The sequence below is a fragment of the Macaca nemestrina genome, chromosome 3 (genome assembly GCF_043159975.1).
Source record: "Macaca nemestrina isolate mMacNem1 chromosome 3, mMacNem.hap1, whole genome shotgun sequence".
NCBI lineage: Eukaryota > Metazoa > Chordata > Mammalia > Primates > Cercopithecidae > Macaca > Macaca nemestrina.
The window spans coordinates 149,626,072-149,643,238 of record NC_092127.1 but is presented as its reverse complement, the minus strand read 5'-3'; the positions used below and the strand labels follow the sequence as shown (position 1 = coordinate 149,643,238).

Below are 17,167 nucleotides of genomic sequence, written 5' to 3'. Positions count from 1 at the left end.
TAGGGTGCAGCCTATACAGCTGTCCTCTTCCCACAGCTGGGCACGCTGACTCCCTGACGAGCTCAGACTTGCCCCTAGCAGGATGTATTTGGTTTACGCGGTGGAGAGAACAGGAAGGAACTCTAGTCTGCACTCTGTGGTCTGCAGCATATAGCACTCTGCAAGGAATCTGGCCTAGTGCATGTAGTTAGTAGATTTTTTAAAAAATGTATGAGAACACTGTTGCCACACAAATTTTGATCCTGTGTCCCAATTCTGATAGTTTGTCTAGTGTCTGAGACTCTGACTCTTGCTGCCTCAGAACTGTTTGCTCCTGTATAAACTTGACAAGTCATTCAAAATCTCTGGGACTGGAGCCGTGGCCTACTTTTGTCAGCCTCTCTTTTCATCCTTTGGATATGGTTCTTCTTAATAGACACATTTGAGCATCATTTGCTGTGCTGGGCGCTGAGTCTCGTTCAGAGCACTTACCTAGTTCCAAGGCCCTACTAGCTTTCTGCCTATCCAAATTGTCACTTTTCCCTAGGTTTCTGAGCACCATGTTTCTCTGCCCTTTGATTCCCCTGTTTGTGATGGGCTTCTCCGATATCAGTTTGCTTTGAAATTTGCTGCTTTGTTTTCTGATTATCATGACTTGACTGCCGAAGTGGCCTCCCTTCTCGAATCCTCAGATTCTGCCTTCACTAGTGATTGGAGGGGCTTTTGTCTGTTCTGTTCATGTCCATCCTGAGAGCTGGCCTCAGCCTTTGGCAGGGAAGCACTTACTAAGAGAATCAGCCTAGGTGGATACAGTGATTTTCTGTGGAATTATTTTAATCCCCAAACTGGCTCCTTATTCTTTCCCTGCTTTGTGGCCTGTTTTCAAAAATTAAACACAAATTGAGATGCTCATGCTACCTGTCTATATGACACCTTCTTTGATCTTCATGCTCTAAGCTAGAACTGACATCCTCCCTATTTGTGACTACACTGTATGCTGAATATCAGATTCCTATCATGCTATCATATTTTTACTACTCTTACATGTTTCTACCTGTATTACCTCCTCTTAGACCTCATGAGTCCAGACTGCATATGCTTGTTTTTCTATTTCTAGCATCTGGCTTGGAGTGCTGGGCACATAGTAGATAGATGTTTCATGGAAGCTGTATGTGACAGCCAGTGCTTTGTACAAAATCCTGAAGGTTCCATACCGTAAGTGCCAATTATCAGACACATGTAAAATACAGGAAATTTTTGGAATTTGCAGTAAGTGCAATTAATATAGAAGCTGAACTTTTGTCTAACGGTTGTACCTCAAAGTGATTTAATGGTGAAAAATAAGGATTTCAGGAGAAAAAAATCTGAGGAACTTTGGAATTGATGATTTTATGTGTTAGATTATTTCCTATAAGGACTCTAGGGATAAGAAAAAAAATTACCACATTGCTAAGGACTGGCTGGTGCTTACTTGGGAATGCTATATGGAAATGTGAATGTTGGGACTTAATTTCCTCATCTGTAAAACGAAAAAGTTGAATTAGCTTAAACTCAAGGATGCATCTAGCTTTTACCATCTCTTCATACACAGGCCTGTGCATGTGCAGGAATATAAACATATACCTGTTAGAAGAAAGTGCTTTACAGCATATGGGAATGAAATGATAAATCTTTCTCTTTCTTTGTAGTTTGAAACCTTATTTGATTTTTATTTTATTTTAATTGTAATTTCAGATAGCAAGGTTGTATTAACAAATTTTATATATGGACGGAACAAGCAGTAACTTGTAAATTGAAGTTTATTGCCAGAAAACAACCTAATTTTCATACTGAAATTAGGACATTTTCAAAATATGTGAAAACCATTACTTTTTGCTTGTTTATTTAAATATTCCAGTGATGTTGCTTTGTATTTTTGCCACTGTAGCAATTTAGTCAAGTAATTACTTCAATAATTTTTAAATTATATATTACAGAAATTTTCAAACACGAAAAAGTAGAAAGAAAAGTATAATGAACACCCATGTGGCATCACTCAGCCTTAGCTATTTCAGTTTTTCCATCTTTGTTTCAGCTGTGCTTCCACTTCCTTTCCTACCCCTCCACTGTGTCATTTCACTGTAAATACCTTACTATATACTTATAGCAGATAAGGACTTAAATGAGTCACAACCACGATACCATTATCACACCTAACAAAACTTAGGAACCATTCCATAATATCATCTAATACCAAGCTTTTGTTCAAATATATACAATTATCTGAAAAATGTTTTCTAATAGTTGTCTTATTCTAGCCAGGATCAAAACAAGGTCTATTCTTTGCATCTGATTGGTATGTCTCTACATTTCTTCTCCCAATAAATTGAGTCATTGAGCTTACAGAATTGATCACATTCTAGATTGAGGTGACTGCCCCCTCCTTGGGTTGGGCTTCCCCTCCTTCCCCCTTTTGTTCCCCTACATCATTCATTTTTCTGAATAAACAGGTCGTTTTGCCTGTGGAATTTACCACGTTTTAGATCTGGCCAACTGCATTCTTGTGGTGACGTTTAACATGTTTCTCTGGCCATCTTATTATCTGTAAACCATCAAGGGACATTTAAAGAATCTGATGAAAGAAACAGAGTCTCTCCCTGGAAAATAACAAGCATGTATACACACATACATACATACACACACACATAAAATATTGCGTACATTTTCAAAGGCTTCACAGATCTCTGAAGCCACAGACCCCTGGTTGAAATGCCTAATAGAGGTTTGATTAAGCACCTGTAGGGCCATGGCTTTCTTTCCCATAAATCATGAGGCCCATGATGTCTCCTTGTCCCATTGTAAGATTAGTGTTATCAGCCTTATCCTATTACTATTTTTTTTTATTATTATGCTTTAAGTTCTAGGGTACATGTGCACAATGTGCAGGTTTGTTACATATGTATATATGTGCCTTGTTGGTGTGCTGTACCCATTAACTTGTCGTTTACATTAGGTATATCTCCTAATGCTATCTCTCCCCCTCTCCCCACCTCACAGCAGGCCCCGGTGTGTGATGTTCCCCTTCCTGTGTCCAAGTGTTCTCATTGTTCAATTCCCACCTATGAGTAAGAACATGTAGTGTTTGGTTTTTTGTCCTTGTGATAGTTTGCTGAGAATGATGGTTTCCAGCTTCATCCATGTCCCTACAAAGGACATGAACTCATCCTTTTTTATGGCTGCATAGTATTCCATGGTGGCGATTCCTCAAGGATCTAGAACTAGAAATACCATTTGACCCAGCCATCCCATTACTGGGTATATACCCAAAGGATTATAAATCATGCTGCCATAAAGACACATGCACTCATATGTTTATTGCAGCACTATTTACAATAGCAAAGACTTGGAACCAACCCAAATGTCCATCAATGATAGACTGGATTAAGAAAATGTGGCACACATACACCATGGAATATTATGCAGCCATAAAAAAGGATGAGCTCTTATCCTATTACTATAAAGTTCCCATCAGCCTTTTAACCATTCATTTTAGCAGCCACCGATTATCATTGCCTAGAATGATTCTTGATTTCATCCAAGTTGAAAATGTTAATTTTCTATCAGGATTTTTTCCCTCATCAATTACTAAGTTATCCTAAATACAGTTTGTATTAGAAAAGCAGGATTCTTGCTTGGAATTTTTTTTTTATTGTAATAGAAGTTGACAAACAATGACTACCGTTGAAAATAATGATAGTTAGAAACTTGTTGCATCGTTTCCTAGGCAAAGTAGTAACTGATTCACAATAGTAAAGACCAGAATCAACCTAAATCCTCATCAGCAGTTGAATGGATAAAGAAAATGTGGCCTATATACACACCATGGAATACTATGCAGCCATAAAAAGGAATGAGGATGAAGCTATGTGGATGTGGATGAATACTAAAGGCTGTTATCCTAAATGAACTAATGCTGGAACAGAAAAACAAATACGACATGTTCTCACTTATAAGTGGGAGCTAAACATTTAGTACATATAGACACAAAGATAAGAATAATAGACACCAGGGCCTAATTCAAGGTGGATGATAAGAAGAGCGTGAGGTTCAAAAAACGACCTCTTAGACATGATGCTTATCACCTGGGTAATGAAATCTGTACACCAAAGCCCTGCAGCACACAATTGACCTATAAACCTGCACATGTACCCCCGAACCTAAAAGTCTTAAAAAAAAAAAAGTAACAAAAAACAAAGCAAGTAACTGAAATAACCAAAGTAAATGGACCAGAGATTTGAAACCTTTCCTGTGAAATGCCTTTTTACTCCAAGTCAAAAACATTCAAGGGCCATGAAATTTATTTTTATATCCCCACTTTTGCTATTTAAAAGTGAATTTATATGCTGTCTTTCTTATAGAGAACATTCCAACAAAGAACGCGTGGGTCTCAGTAAAGAAAATTTGTTGCTTAGAGGATGCACCATTAGAAACACAGAGGCTGTTGTGGGCATTGTGGTTTATGCAGGTCAGTTATGTTTCTAATTTTCATTGTCTAATCTGTGTTTTTCTACAAGTTAACATTTTTCATTTACTCAAAAATGCAATCTGTTGAAGCAGAAAGGAAATTTTGTCTGATAAACTTAATTATTGGTCTCTGTTTTTCTAAGTGGATCACAAAAGAAGATTAAACTGATAAAATAGATCATGTAACTGTGTTTTATTAAATTGTCTGCCAGAGAGATTTTTAAATATGGTATTCGCTTTTTGGCTTTAATTTGTACATTTTCTATCATACTGCACGTCCTTCATAGGCCATGAAACCAAAGCAATGCTGAACAACAGTGGGCCGCGGTATAAACGCAGCAAATTAGAAAGAAGAGCAAACACAGATGTCCTCTGGTGTGTCATGCTTCTGGTCATAATGTGCTTAACTGGCTCAGTGGGTAGGTAAAATTTGATTATTTGCTGACATCTTTTCAGCAAGATATTAAAGTATTTTACTTCAAAATCATATCTGTGAATGTTTGACTTTGGTAAGGTGGATTTTATTTGTCAGTAATGTTTTTACCTCTTATCCTTGTCTCTTTCGTCCTTTGCCCTGAAAAATATTAATGTTGACTCTATCCATTTACATTTTGCCATAGTACTGAAGAAACCTGGAGAGTGACTTAAAGAGAGAGGAGAATGTATAGCCTTTTGAATTTGAATTTTGTTTCCAAAAACAAACAACTGATGTTCAATCAAATGAATACTCTCATTCCTTCTCCTTTAGGAATACAGTTTTTTGTTTGCATGCTATATATTTAGCATCCTTTTGATGTCTGTGTATTTTTTGAAAGGTCATGGAATCTGGTTGAGCAGGTATGAAAAGATGCATTTTTTCAATAACCCCGAACCCGATAGACATATCATATCACCACTGTTGGCAGGATTCTATATGTTTTGGACCATGATCATTTTGTTACAGGTAATTTTTTATTAAGCTTATGGTAGAATTTTAACATCTTTGCTGCTTATCCAGCTATGTTCAGTTTCACATCCTTTCTTTAACCTATGTTGACATTTTAAAACTTGTTTGAATCTTCTTAGGTCTTGATTCCCATTTCTCTCTACGTTTCCATCGAAATTGTGAAGCTTGGACAAATATATTTCATTCAAAGTGATATGGATTTCTACAATGAGAAAACAGATTCTACTGTTCAATGCCGAGCCCTGAACATCGCCGAGGATCTGGGACAGATTCAGTACCTCTTTTCTGATAAGACAGGAACCCTCACTGAGAATAAGATGGTTTTTCGAAGATGTAGTGTGGCAGGATTTGATTATTGCCATGAAGAAAATGGTGAGTGTTGGATTTCCGTGAAAACCAACCTTAGTATTGGTCTTTTTTTGAAACCACTTAAGTGCTGCATGTCTGACAATTCTGACATAGAAGTGGTTGATTTAAGCATTGAGTACTTAATGCTTCCAGATGGGCTTTAAGCTTCACTGTTGTTCCTTCAAAAGCTAGTAGGTTAAAGTCTAGCAGTCTACTGCCATGGTTTCTTTAAAAGTGAAGTAAATTACTAGTGGAAGTAAAAGGTGGGAATTGGAGGGATGACAATGATATTGTACTATAAATACTCTTGAACAGCTAATGAAACTATGGGCCATTTCTTTGAAAAATATTTTGGAAACAATTCCAAAGGGATTACAGGCTCCTTGTAGCCTCATTGTTTGACCCCTAGGTATCCATTGGTGCTTGATTAAGAATAACTAGTTTAAGCAAAATGAGCTGAACTTCTGACTCTAAAGAAATAAATTTGTAAATTCCAAGTTTCCTTTGAAGAGTTGAACTTTATTAATTTTGCAATTTATAAAAGAAATATGTGCTTCTTTAAAGATAACTCATAGAAGTGAACAAAACAAATTAAAAGCCCCACTCTCCCAAGGTTAACTACCATTAACAATTTGGTGAATATGTAACCAGTTATTTTTTTATGCATACTTCTCTATATGTGAACATATATTTACACATTTTCCCTTTTATGAGTTAGAACATGTAATAGTACTATTTTTGTAAATTGTTTATTTTATTCAACAATGTCTTATGAAATTTTTCCTAAGTCAGTTCATAACTTAAAATTAAGAATATAGTTTTCTACTATATGTGGTCAAACTTAGTTTGCTATGCTTAATGGTGACCACTTTGTTAATATAAAAGCACTTGTAGTTAACATCACTTATTCATTCACCAAACATTTTGTGAGCTCCCAATATGTGGCATAAGTCCCCGATTGCATGTAATTTAGATTTATGACACGAAGATAGATAAACGAGATTAAAATTATGATAAATAAAATTTGGCATGCATTATGCATCTTGGTACATATATATTTATTCAGTTGTTTTTATAAGATACATTTTCCTCTAAAATATCATGCTAATTTACATTCGTACAACCCAGGAAAATAGTGCTTGTTTTTCACACACAGCCATAATGTAATGAAGTTACACTTTTTAATCTGTGTGATTTTTATAGAGAAGTTGGCACTTCACTGTCTTAATTTGTCTCTGCTTAGTAATGAGATTTTTAACTTTTTATATGTTTTTTGGTCATTCTAATTTCCTTGGTAAATTAATTGAATTCTTTCCCTATTTTTTAAATGAGGTTTCCTTGTTCTTGGTAGGCTGTGGGAGAGCTTTTATGTGAAGTCAGGGTTAATGTTCAGCTTGTATGCTTAGTCTAGATTGTCTGTGGTCAGCACCAATGTTCATTTGTGCACTCATTTAGAACAAGTTCTTAAATACTTTGGATATCAACCCTTATGTTATGTTATCCTTTTCTTCTATATGTGACAAACATTTTTCTGGTTCATTATTTATCACTTATAGTTTTCTATCACCACATAACAAATCACCACAAACCATAATGGCTTAAACCAATACAAATATGCTGTCTCACAGTATCTCTAAGTCAGGACTCTGGGTATAGGGTGAATACCTCCTCTGCTCAGGGTCCCTCACCAGGTTGAAATAGAAGTGTCTGCTGGGACTGTGATCTTATTGATGATCTTATGCTTAGCTCACTGATATTTCGCAGAATTCAGTGTACTGAAGTTTTAGGACTGAGGTCCTTGCTTTCTTGCTGCTGTCATCCTGGGACTGTTCACAGCTCCAAGAGATTGCCTACTGTTTCCTGCCACACAGCCTCACCACAGCAAAGCAGTTTGCTTCTTCAAGGCCAGCGACAGAATTTCTCATTTTGAATCTTTCTGACATCAGGGAAGTCCTGAATCCTTTTTAAAGGATTAACCTAATGAAATCATGTCCACCAAGGATAGTCTTCTTTCAGATTACTCAAAGTCAGTTGATTAATTACATCTGCAAAATCCTTCCACTTTTGCCACATGGCATAATTTGATCATAGCATAGTCACAAGGTGTATCTACCATGGGGGACAGGACTCTTCAGAGCCATCTTAGAATTCTGCCTACCACAGTCTCTAAATTGTGCTTCCATTGTCTCTTCTTATCAAAAGGTTTATATCTTTGTAATATAAATTTGTCAATTATTATGAATATTATGATTTCTGATGGTAGTGCTGAACTTAGACAACCCATCATGCCTGGTATTGTTAAAAATATACTATATTTTCTTCTAGGTACATGTATTTTTAAGTCAACTTTGGTAACCTGTGAGTGTAAGGGGTAAAATGTTAAGTGTTTATTATGTAATCACCATACACATGCAAAATACAGCTAATCATATTGAATATGATGACACTCTACATTATGTTTCATCTTATAGTAAAATTTAAAAGCCATCACTAACCTCCACCAAACAGAATAGATCATTGTTAGCATTTTAATGCACTTTTGGGGTCTTTTTTAACACATATATATGTTTTTTGTTTTTAAGATATGCATTTGCATGCACACACACACTTATGTTTTTGTTTTTAAAACAGAAATGGCATCGCAGTGTGATTTTACTTTTGTAATTTTTCTTAAGACTTCATCATTCATTATTCAATAAAATGGAACCACATTAATAATGCTATGCTAAACCTCTGTAGTGCATTTGTGAGGTTACTGTTTTCCTGAATTCTTTGACCATAGTTCCCCATTTTTAGGAACTGTCTTGCAGCAGCAATGTTTCATAAAATATACAGCGAGAAGCACTGCTGTGGTTTTTGTTTTTTTTTTGTATTTGTAGCACAAAATTTTGTGTTCATAACATTTCAAAGAACTAATAGTAGCCCTCTTCCACTCTAGTCACTGAACATACATATCTCTGCCCAAGTGAATATTTTTCGTTTATGCCTCCTCACGCAGAAAAGATACCAAGTGACTGGGAATCAAATGCTATCCTGACTGAACTGTAATTGATAAGCTACCTGTTTGGGAACCAAAGTTCTAGAGGTACTAACTTTGCCATTGACCACTTCTCTACCATAGACACACCCAGAGCTTCTGGTCTTTTTTATGCAATGGTTTAAAATTAAACACATATGTCCACACACACACACACACACACACACACACACACACACACTAGTGGAGACCAGTTCTCTCTAGAAGTTAATTCTGAGACATATTTTCACTGAAGTGAAAACTATTTTAACCATGTATCTGTGTTTTAATGGCTAGTCCTTTAGGGTTTTCTGTGAAAGTGTTGCCTAGGAGATAATTTGGTGAAGAATATTGCTGCTTGGAAACAACTTCTTACACATGCAATTGCACTAAACACACCTGACAACACCATTGTATATTTTAAAACCTTCTAGCTTCAAAATGTGTTCCGTGTACTGGCAGCATCAGCAACATCTGGGCATGCTTTTACATTGCAGAAACTCAGACCCCTCTGCAGAGCTTCAATTAAGTGCATTTTAATAATATCCCCAGGTGATTAATATGCATATTAAAATTTTAACAAGCCACTCATTTAAAAGACTGCTTTAAAGAGAATGACTTTCTTAAAAATAAACTTCTAAATTTAGGATAATTTTAGATTTACAGAAAAGTTACAAAGATATCCTGGAGGATTCCAGCATGGCCTCATGCCATTTCCCCTGTTGTTATCATCTTGCATTAGTCATATGATATATTTGTGATAAGTGGTGAACAAATGCTGATACATTATTATTAATTGAAACACATACTTTATTTGGACTTCCTTCTTTTTTACCTAATGTTCTTTCTCTGTCCTAGGATCCTAGCTAGGATACTGTATAACAGTCATCATTTCAGTTTCTCTAGATGACTGTTTCTTTCTATGATTTTCTTTCCTTTTGATAAACTTAGCAGTTTTGAGTGGCATTATTCTGGGATATTGTAGAATGTCTATCAATTTGGGCTTGTTCGGAGTATGCCTTTATGATGTACAGTTTGTGAATCTGATTTACATGGAGACAGTAGCATTGAACACTTTCCAAGAACAAGGATTTTGGAATCAGGCCTCCTAAGTCTGCATCCCATTCCCACTACCTATAAGCTATGTGGCCCTGGACAACTATCTAATTTCTCTGTGCCTCAATAAAAAAGATCAGTGACACTATCAATCTCATTGGATGGTTAAGAGAATGAGAGAAGATAATTCACATAAAGAATTTAGAACAGCAAATGGCATAAAATGAGTTCTCTATAAATATAGCTGTTGTTACTGTCGTTGTTGTTGTAAATATTGTTGTTAAAATAAGAAACAGGCCTATCTCTTAAGGAGCTCATGGTCTGATGTGGGAGGCAGATATGCAAACATATATTATCATGTTCATTGTCATAAGATATGAAGTCAGTGTTCTTGTTCCATCTAGTTTTGATTTTCAGGCAGTCAGTATTGGAGGTGGATTTTGTACTGATTAACGCATGGAATGTTGAAGGCAGGATATTGGACGTTCTTACAATGCTGGAAATGTGTGGGGAATTAGTTTAGAACAAAGGTTTATATATCAAGCATATATGGGTGATACAGTTGGAGAAGGTTTAGCTGAATGTGTTATTTGCAAGCAGGCAAAAGCTGGAATGCTGGAAATGTTTGCAGATTTAGTTCATAGTGAAAGGGTTGATGGAGGATTGATGATACAGTTGAAGGAAGCTCTTCTGAATGCTGTTCACCCTCGTTTTGGGCCCTTTGGAGAGCACATTGAAAGTATGATAAACCCTTTGTTTCATAGACTCATGCCCACTTCTTCCATATATCAAATTGATGCAAGTAACAGGCTATAGGAAGATTACTGGGTATTTGAAGAGGGTAATGGGAAGAAAAGACAGATTGGGGATTAAATAATGAAGAGAAATAAAGTAGACAATTTGGTACCTATCTCAGTACCTACCTTCAGACAAAGGAAAGAACAGATTTTGTAAGTTTTTTCTTATGAAGCAGAAGGTAAGAATTCCTGCCCTGCTTTGAGGCATTCATGTAACTATTTTAGAGTCTACTTTAAGATAAATATTAAGAAATGTTAAAGAAATACTAAGGAATATTAAAAGTCATAATGATTTGGATAAGTTTTATCAGTATTATAATAAACCTTTGTTTCTCCTACAATATATTTTTTTAACCCAGGGTCTCACACTCTGCTACCCAGGCTGGAGTGCAGTGGCATGATCTCAGCTCACTGCAGCCTCAACCTTCTGGGCTCAAGTGATCCTACCACCTCAGCCTCACAAGTAGCTGGGACTATGGGCGTATGCCTCCACATGTGGCTAATTTTTCTATTTTTTGTAGAGGCAGGGTTTCGCCATGTTTCCCAGGGTAGTCTCAAACTCCTGGGCTCAAGCTATCTGCCCACCTCAGCCTCCCAAAGTGCTGGGACTACAGTTGTGAGCCACCATACGTGGCCTCACACCTAATTTTTATAAAATTCTTGCTGAGCCTGGAATTACAGCTCCAGTAGCTTTGTTTTCTGAATCACATTGCAACTTCACTGGTCTATTTCCTTTTTTGAGAATGAGTCTAGTCTCACTCTTTAGCCTAGGTTGCAGTGAAGTAGCACAATCTTGGCTCACTGCAACCTCTGCCCCTTGGGTTTAAGCAACTCTCCTGCCTCAGCTTCCCAAGTAGCTGGGATTACAGGCACCTGCCACCACACCCAGCTAATTTTTTTGTATTTTTAGTAGAGATGAGGTTTCGCCATGTTGGCCAGGCTGGTCTCAAACTCCTGACCTCAGGTGATCCACCTACCTTGGCCTCCCAAAGTTCTGGGATTACAGGCCTGAGCTACCGGCCCAGCCTATTTCCTTTCCATAGCTTCCAAAAATGATTAAAGGTTGAGTCACTTCATGTCTTCTTGATTCCACTTTTGTAATTGTACTGATTGAACAAGTTTTCCCTACAGTAATAGCTGAGCTACCTGGAACTATACTAATCATATAGTTGCATGATGACTGATTTCCCTAATGATAGCTAGGAGTTGCATGATCATTAAATATAGCTTTCATGTTTATATGTGTTTTGAAGTACAGTATTACCCCCTTGTCTGTGGTTTTACTTTCCACGGTTTCAATTACCTTTGGTATAGTAAAATAAGATATTTTGAGAGAGAAAAAGAGAGACCACATTCACATTAGTTTTACTACAGTATATTATTATAATTGTTCTATTTTATTATTAGCTATTGTTGTTAACCTTTTACTATGCCTAATTTATAAGTTAACATTTATCATAGGTATGTATGTATATGAATAAACATAGTATATTTAGGGTTCAATACTATCCATGGTTTCAGGTATCCCCTGGGGGTCTTGGGATGTATTCCCTGTGAATAAGGGGAAACTTCTGTATTTTTAAAATATTTTTAAAATGGTGTTACATCATCAATAAATTCCTTGAGCTACTCAAGGATTTATCAGTCTCAGCACTATTTGGGCTAGATTAATCTTTGTTGTTGGGGGCTGTCCTGAGCATTGTAAGATGTTTAGAAGTATTCTTGGCCTCCACCCACTGAATGCCAGCAGCACTCTTCGCCCAGTTATAACAAGCAAAAGTGTCTACAGCCATTGCCAAACCCCCAGGGGAGAAATTCACCCCATGTGGAGAACCACTAAGCAAACCTATTATATACAAATCACTGCTGAGGAGCTATAATGTAGTGGGTAGTGTGCTGGCTTTGGAGGCAGAAGACCTAAATAGAATTTCCAGCTCCACCCCCAACTAGCTGTTTAAAAATGGTTGAACTGCTTAATCTCTCTGGGTCTTAATCTCCTCAGCTGCAGAGTAGGCAGTGATAGTTTCTACCTGATGGCATTATTTTGAAGATAAAAAGGGAATATATATACATATATATTACACACACACGCACACACACACACACACACATATATATATAATGACCAAGCCAGATGCATGAAAAAAGGAGGACCTCAAAAACTATTAACTCGCTACCCCACAACTTTCCCTTAATACTAGGGATATTTCATTCACATGTCTATTGATTCATTCATTTATTATTCATTTAATAAACTTTTATTTAAATGACAAAACATGGACTCACTGAAATTAAGCAGGGGATATTGGCCATGTGTTAAAAATTGGCCCTGTTAACATATATAGGTAGATTCAGAAATAGTAAAGCACAGGGCTGTGGAGTCTAGTAGAACTCATTTTAAGACTCATTTGTACCATTTTTGTGAGATGGAGCAAATTACTTAAGTTTATTTGTAAAATGCAGGTATTAATAGTATCTGCTGAGATATTATGATTAAACGAGGCAAGTGCCTAGTAAGCAAATGCCTGGTACATTCTGCACATGTAATCCCTAAATTCCCAATGAGTAGTATGAGTAAGAGCCAGTATAGTTACAGAGGTCTTTGTGGAGGAGCTGGCATTTGAACTAAACTTCTAAAGATGTTCAGGATTTATGTAAATAGAAAGGACACAAATGAATATTCCAAGCAAAGGCATAGATGGAAATGGAGGAGATCAGAATCTTTGGGACACAATATGTAAACCAGTTTTTGAAGTTGGAAGGTCATACTGGGAAACATTCCGTGTTGTTTAGGCAGATTATATAATGAGACTTGCAGAGCTGGGAAAGATCTTAAAGTCACCAAATCCAAATCATTCATTCTGAAATGTTTCATTCTGGAAACAAAGGCCCAGAAACAGCAAGTGATTTGCTGAAAGCCACTTAGTCTTTGGAAGAGTTGGTACTGGAACCTAGGATCACCACATAGACCCTTAGCCTCTCCTTGCCTTTAAAGAGTACAGACAAAAACTATTATTAAAAAAAATAGAACGTGCAAACATTCTTCACTTCATGGAAGAACTTACCCGAAGCCATCCTTTATTCCATAGCTAGAGTTAGGCTGAATAGAGATGACTAGCAATCCAACAAGCACATATTTATTGATGATCTGTATTCCAGACACTGGATACAATGCTGAACAATTCAGACAAGGCCCCTGCTCTCATGGAGTTTCTATTAGAGAAAATATTCACAAATATATATTAATTTTTTAGATCAAGAAAAAAAATTAGTGATAAGTGCTTGGCAGAAAATTAAAATAAGGTGGTATAATATAAAATGATTGGATAGCCACTTTGAACTGGAGGGTCAGGCAAGGCCTCTCTAAGTGGGACGTGGGGCTTAGATCTGAATGACATAGTCTTGAAATTCCACAGGAAAGGCTTCCAGTCAGAGGGAATATCTAGTAAAGAAGACTTCAGGCAGGGGTGAGCTTATTACTTTTCAAAGTAAAGAAAGAAGGCCAGTGAGTCTGGATTTTAGTGGGCATGTAGAAAGAGAAGCAAAGTTAGATAGGTCAGCAGGACTCTGATCATCTTGAGTTATTTAAGCCAGGATAGGGAGTCCAGATTTTATTCTAAGTTAATTGTAAAGCTACTGGAGCGTTTTATGCAGGAAGTGATCTGATCTGCTTTATCTTTTAGGAAGATCACTGTAGCTACTATTTGAAAAATGGATTGCAGAGGGGCAAGGAGACCAGTTATGAGACTATTGTACTGGTCCAGTTGAGAGATGATGGTGGCTTGGACTAAGGTAATGGATATGGAGAGAAGTAGAGTTATTTGAGATATTTTTTGGATGTATGGAGGACAGATGTTAGTGATACTCTGAAAATAAGAAAGAAGATAGGAAATTAGGAGGATTCTAGATTTCTGGCTTAAGTGACTGCGTAAGTCATTAAGTTTCATTTACAAAGATAGTACCTATCAACTGCGGCTTTGACATCTGAGATTATCATATTGGCAAAACAGACAGAATTCTCTGACCTTTTTGAGGTTGTATTCTACTGGATGATTCAAAAAATAAAATAAATAAGATATACATGTGTAGATGGTGGTAGGTCTCGGCGCAGAATCTATTATAAATTGTGTGATCAGATCCGGGAAGTCTTCACTTCCCAGTGAGGTCATTTCAAAGATGGGACCAGATGAGATCACCAAGGAAGATGCAGGTAGAGAAGGGAAGGCACTTCTGCAGCTCTCCAGTATCTGAGGGCTAAAAAGAAGAGACAACAGGAGAAACTAAGAAGAAACAGTTATTGAAGTGGGAGGAAAATCAGGTAAGTGTGATGTTAGAGAAACCAAAAGAGACATTTCAAGAAGGAAAGAATGGTCAAGTCTGTTGGATATTACTAAGAGTTCACATAAGATAAGGATGGATGTGATCATTGGATTCGACAACATGGAGCTCATTGGTGACCGTAAAAAGAGCAATGTCAGTGGAGAGATGGGGACAGAAAGCCATGAAATTACTTAAAGAGAGATTGGTGTCAGTAAAAAACGGAAGAATTGTAAGGGTAAAGTCATTGAGTTCAGAGAGGTGAGATTCAGATGACAAATGGAGAATTTGGTGTCTGAAACATAGAGAGATGATTTGTTCACAGTAGGAGGAGGAAAGGCCGAGAGTATGAGTACCGATACAGATAAGTAGGTAGATTTGATGATGGAAAAAGAAGGGAATTTTGATCTGATTGCTTCTCAGTGAGATATAAGGTAAGTTCATTGACCAAGGGTATGGGAGGTAGGCCTTGGCAGCCAGATTTGAAAGCAGGGGAGATTGTGTGAAATAGCTGCTTAAGCAACTGCCTGATATATTCAACTTACAAGTGGTTCTTCTCAGATGTTGACTTAATGTGCTTTTTATCCCACAGCCAAGAGGTTGGAGTCCTATCAGGAAGCTGTCTCTGAAGATGAAGATTTTACAGACACACTCAGTGGTTCCCTCAGCAATATGGCAAAACCGAGAGCCCCCAGCTGCAGGACAGTTCATAATGGGCTTTTGGGAAATAAGCCCTCAAATCATCTTACTGGGAGCTCTTTTACTCTAGGAAGTAGAGAAAGAGCCAGTGAAGTGCTTCATTCCAGACAGGCTGCTTTCAGTAGCCCCATCGTAAGTGTGAATACATGACTAGAATCTTGCACATCCACAGTGTATGATGAAAGAACAGCCTTGTAATTATGATAGAGTGAAACTCTATTGTCTTTTCTACCTTAGAAGAGACTACATGAGCTGCAATATCACCACACGTAATTAGAAGTATAAACAAACAATATCACACTAGGCTACTTTTAAAAAATAATTCAATGTTGAGAGGTAGTATACCATTTCTGAAAAAAATAGAGTATTTCTGGTCAGGGCTGATTATGTGTGACCCTGAGGAAGGCTGCCTTGGTTTAAGAATCATGGCTCACTCTCAGAACCAGCAAAGCTTACCAGAGTTATCTCATAGTCAGATAAGCATGTGTAATATATAGGAACATTCATAGGCCATGTGGTACATCGAAGGCCTTTTTATTGCTCTGTAATCTCCCAAATCCCACCAGACTTGTGGTTTTTCCCTATTCCTAGCCTCCAGAAGGTCATTTTTTTTTGTCTTTTTAATTCATTAGATAAATATCTTTTTATTTATTTATTTATTTATTATTATTATTATACTTTAAGTTCTAGGGTACATGTGCATAACATGCAGGTTTGTTACATATGTATACTTGTGTCATGTTGCTGTGCTGCACCTATCAACTCGTCAGCACCCATCAACTCGTCATTTACATCAGGTATAACTCCCAATGCAATCCCTCCCCCCTCCCCCCTCCCCATGATAGGCCCCAGTGTGTGATGTTCCCCTTCCCGAGTCCAAGTGATCTCATTGTTCAGTTCCCACCTATGAGTGACAACATGCGGTGTTTGGTTTTCTGTTCTTGTGATAGTTTGCTAAGAATGATGGTTTCCAGCTGCATCCATGTCCCTACAAAGGACACAAACTCATCCTTTTTTATGGCTGCATAGTATTCCATGGTGTATATGTGCCACATTTTCTTAATCCAGTCTGTCACTGATGGACATTTGGGTTGATTCCAAGTCTTTGCTATTGTGAATAGTGCCGCAATAAACATATGTGTGCATGTGTCTTTATAGCAGCATAATTTATAATCCTTTGGGTATATACCCAGTAATGGGATGTCTGGGTCATATGGTACATCTAGTTCTAGATCCTTGAGGAATCGCCAGACTGTTTTCCATAATGGTTGAACTAGTTTACAATCCCACCAACAGTGTAAAAGTGTTCCTATTTCTCCACATCCTCTCCAGCACCTGTTGTTTCCTGACTTTTTAATGATCGCCATTCTAACTGGTGTGAGATGGTATCTCATTGTGGTTTTGATTTGCATTTCTCTGGTGGCCAGTGATGATGAGCATTTTTTCGTGTCTGTTGGCTGTATGAATGTCTTCTTTTGAGAAATGTCTGTTCATATCCTTTGCCCA

The 17,167-nt window shown here is 37.2% G+C and overlaps 1 protein-coding gene across 9 annotated transcripts in view; it reads left to right on the top strand.

Annotated features, from left to right (window-relative positions):
* Window positions 1-17,167, top strand: part of LOC105487672 (ATPase phospholipid transporting 10D (putative)) — a 137,058-nt gene that overhangs the window by 73,630 nt on the left and 46,261 nt on the right. For all 9 annotated transcript variants that reach the window (XR_011621309.1, XM_024794705.2, XM_024794703.2 and 6 more), the window contains 5 exons: window positions 4,377-4,483; window positions 4,770-4,901; window positions 5,298-5,425; window positions 5,548-5,800; window positions 15,555-15,793. Coding sequence is in view for 8 of the 9 variants with exons in the window: in XM_024794705.2 (XP_024650473.2) it covers window positions 4,377-4,483; window positions 4,770-4,901; window positions 5,298-5,425; window positions 5,548-5,800; window positions 15,555-15,793 (859 nt within the window). In the remaining variant the exon portion in view is untranslated. The remainder of the gene's footprint in view (window positions 1-4,376; window positions 4,484-4,769; window positions 4,902-5,297; window positions 5,426-5,547; window positions 5,801-15,554; window positions 15,794-17,167) is intronic.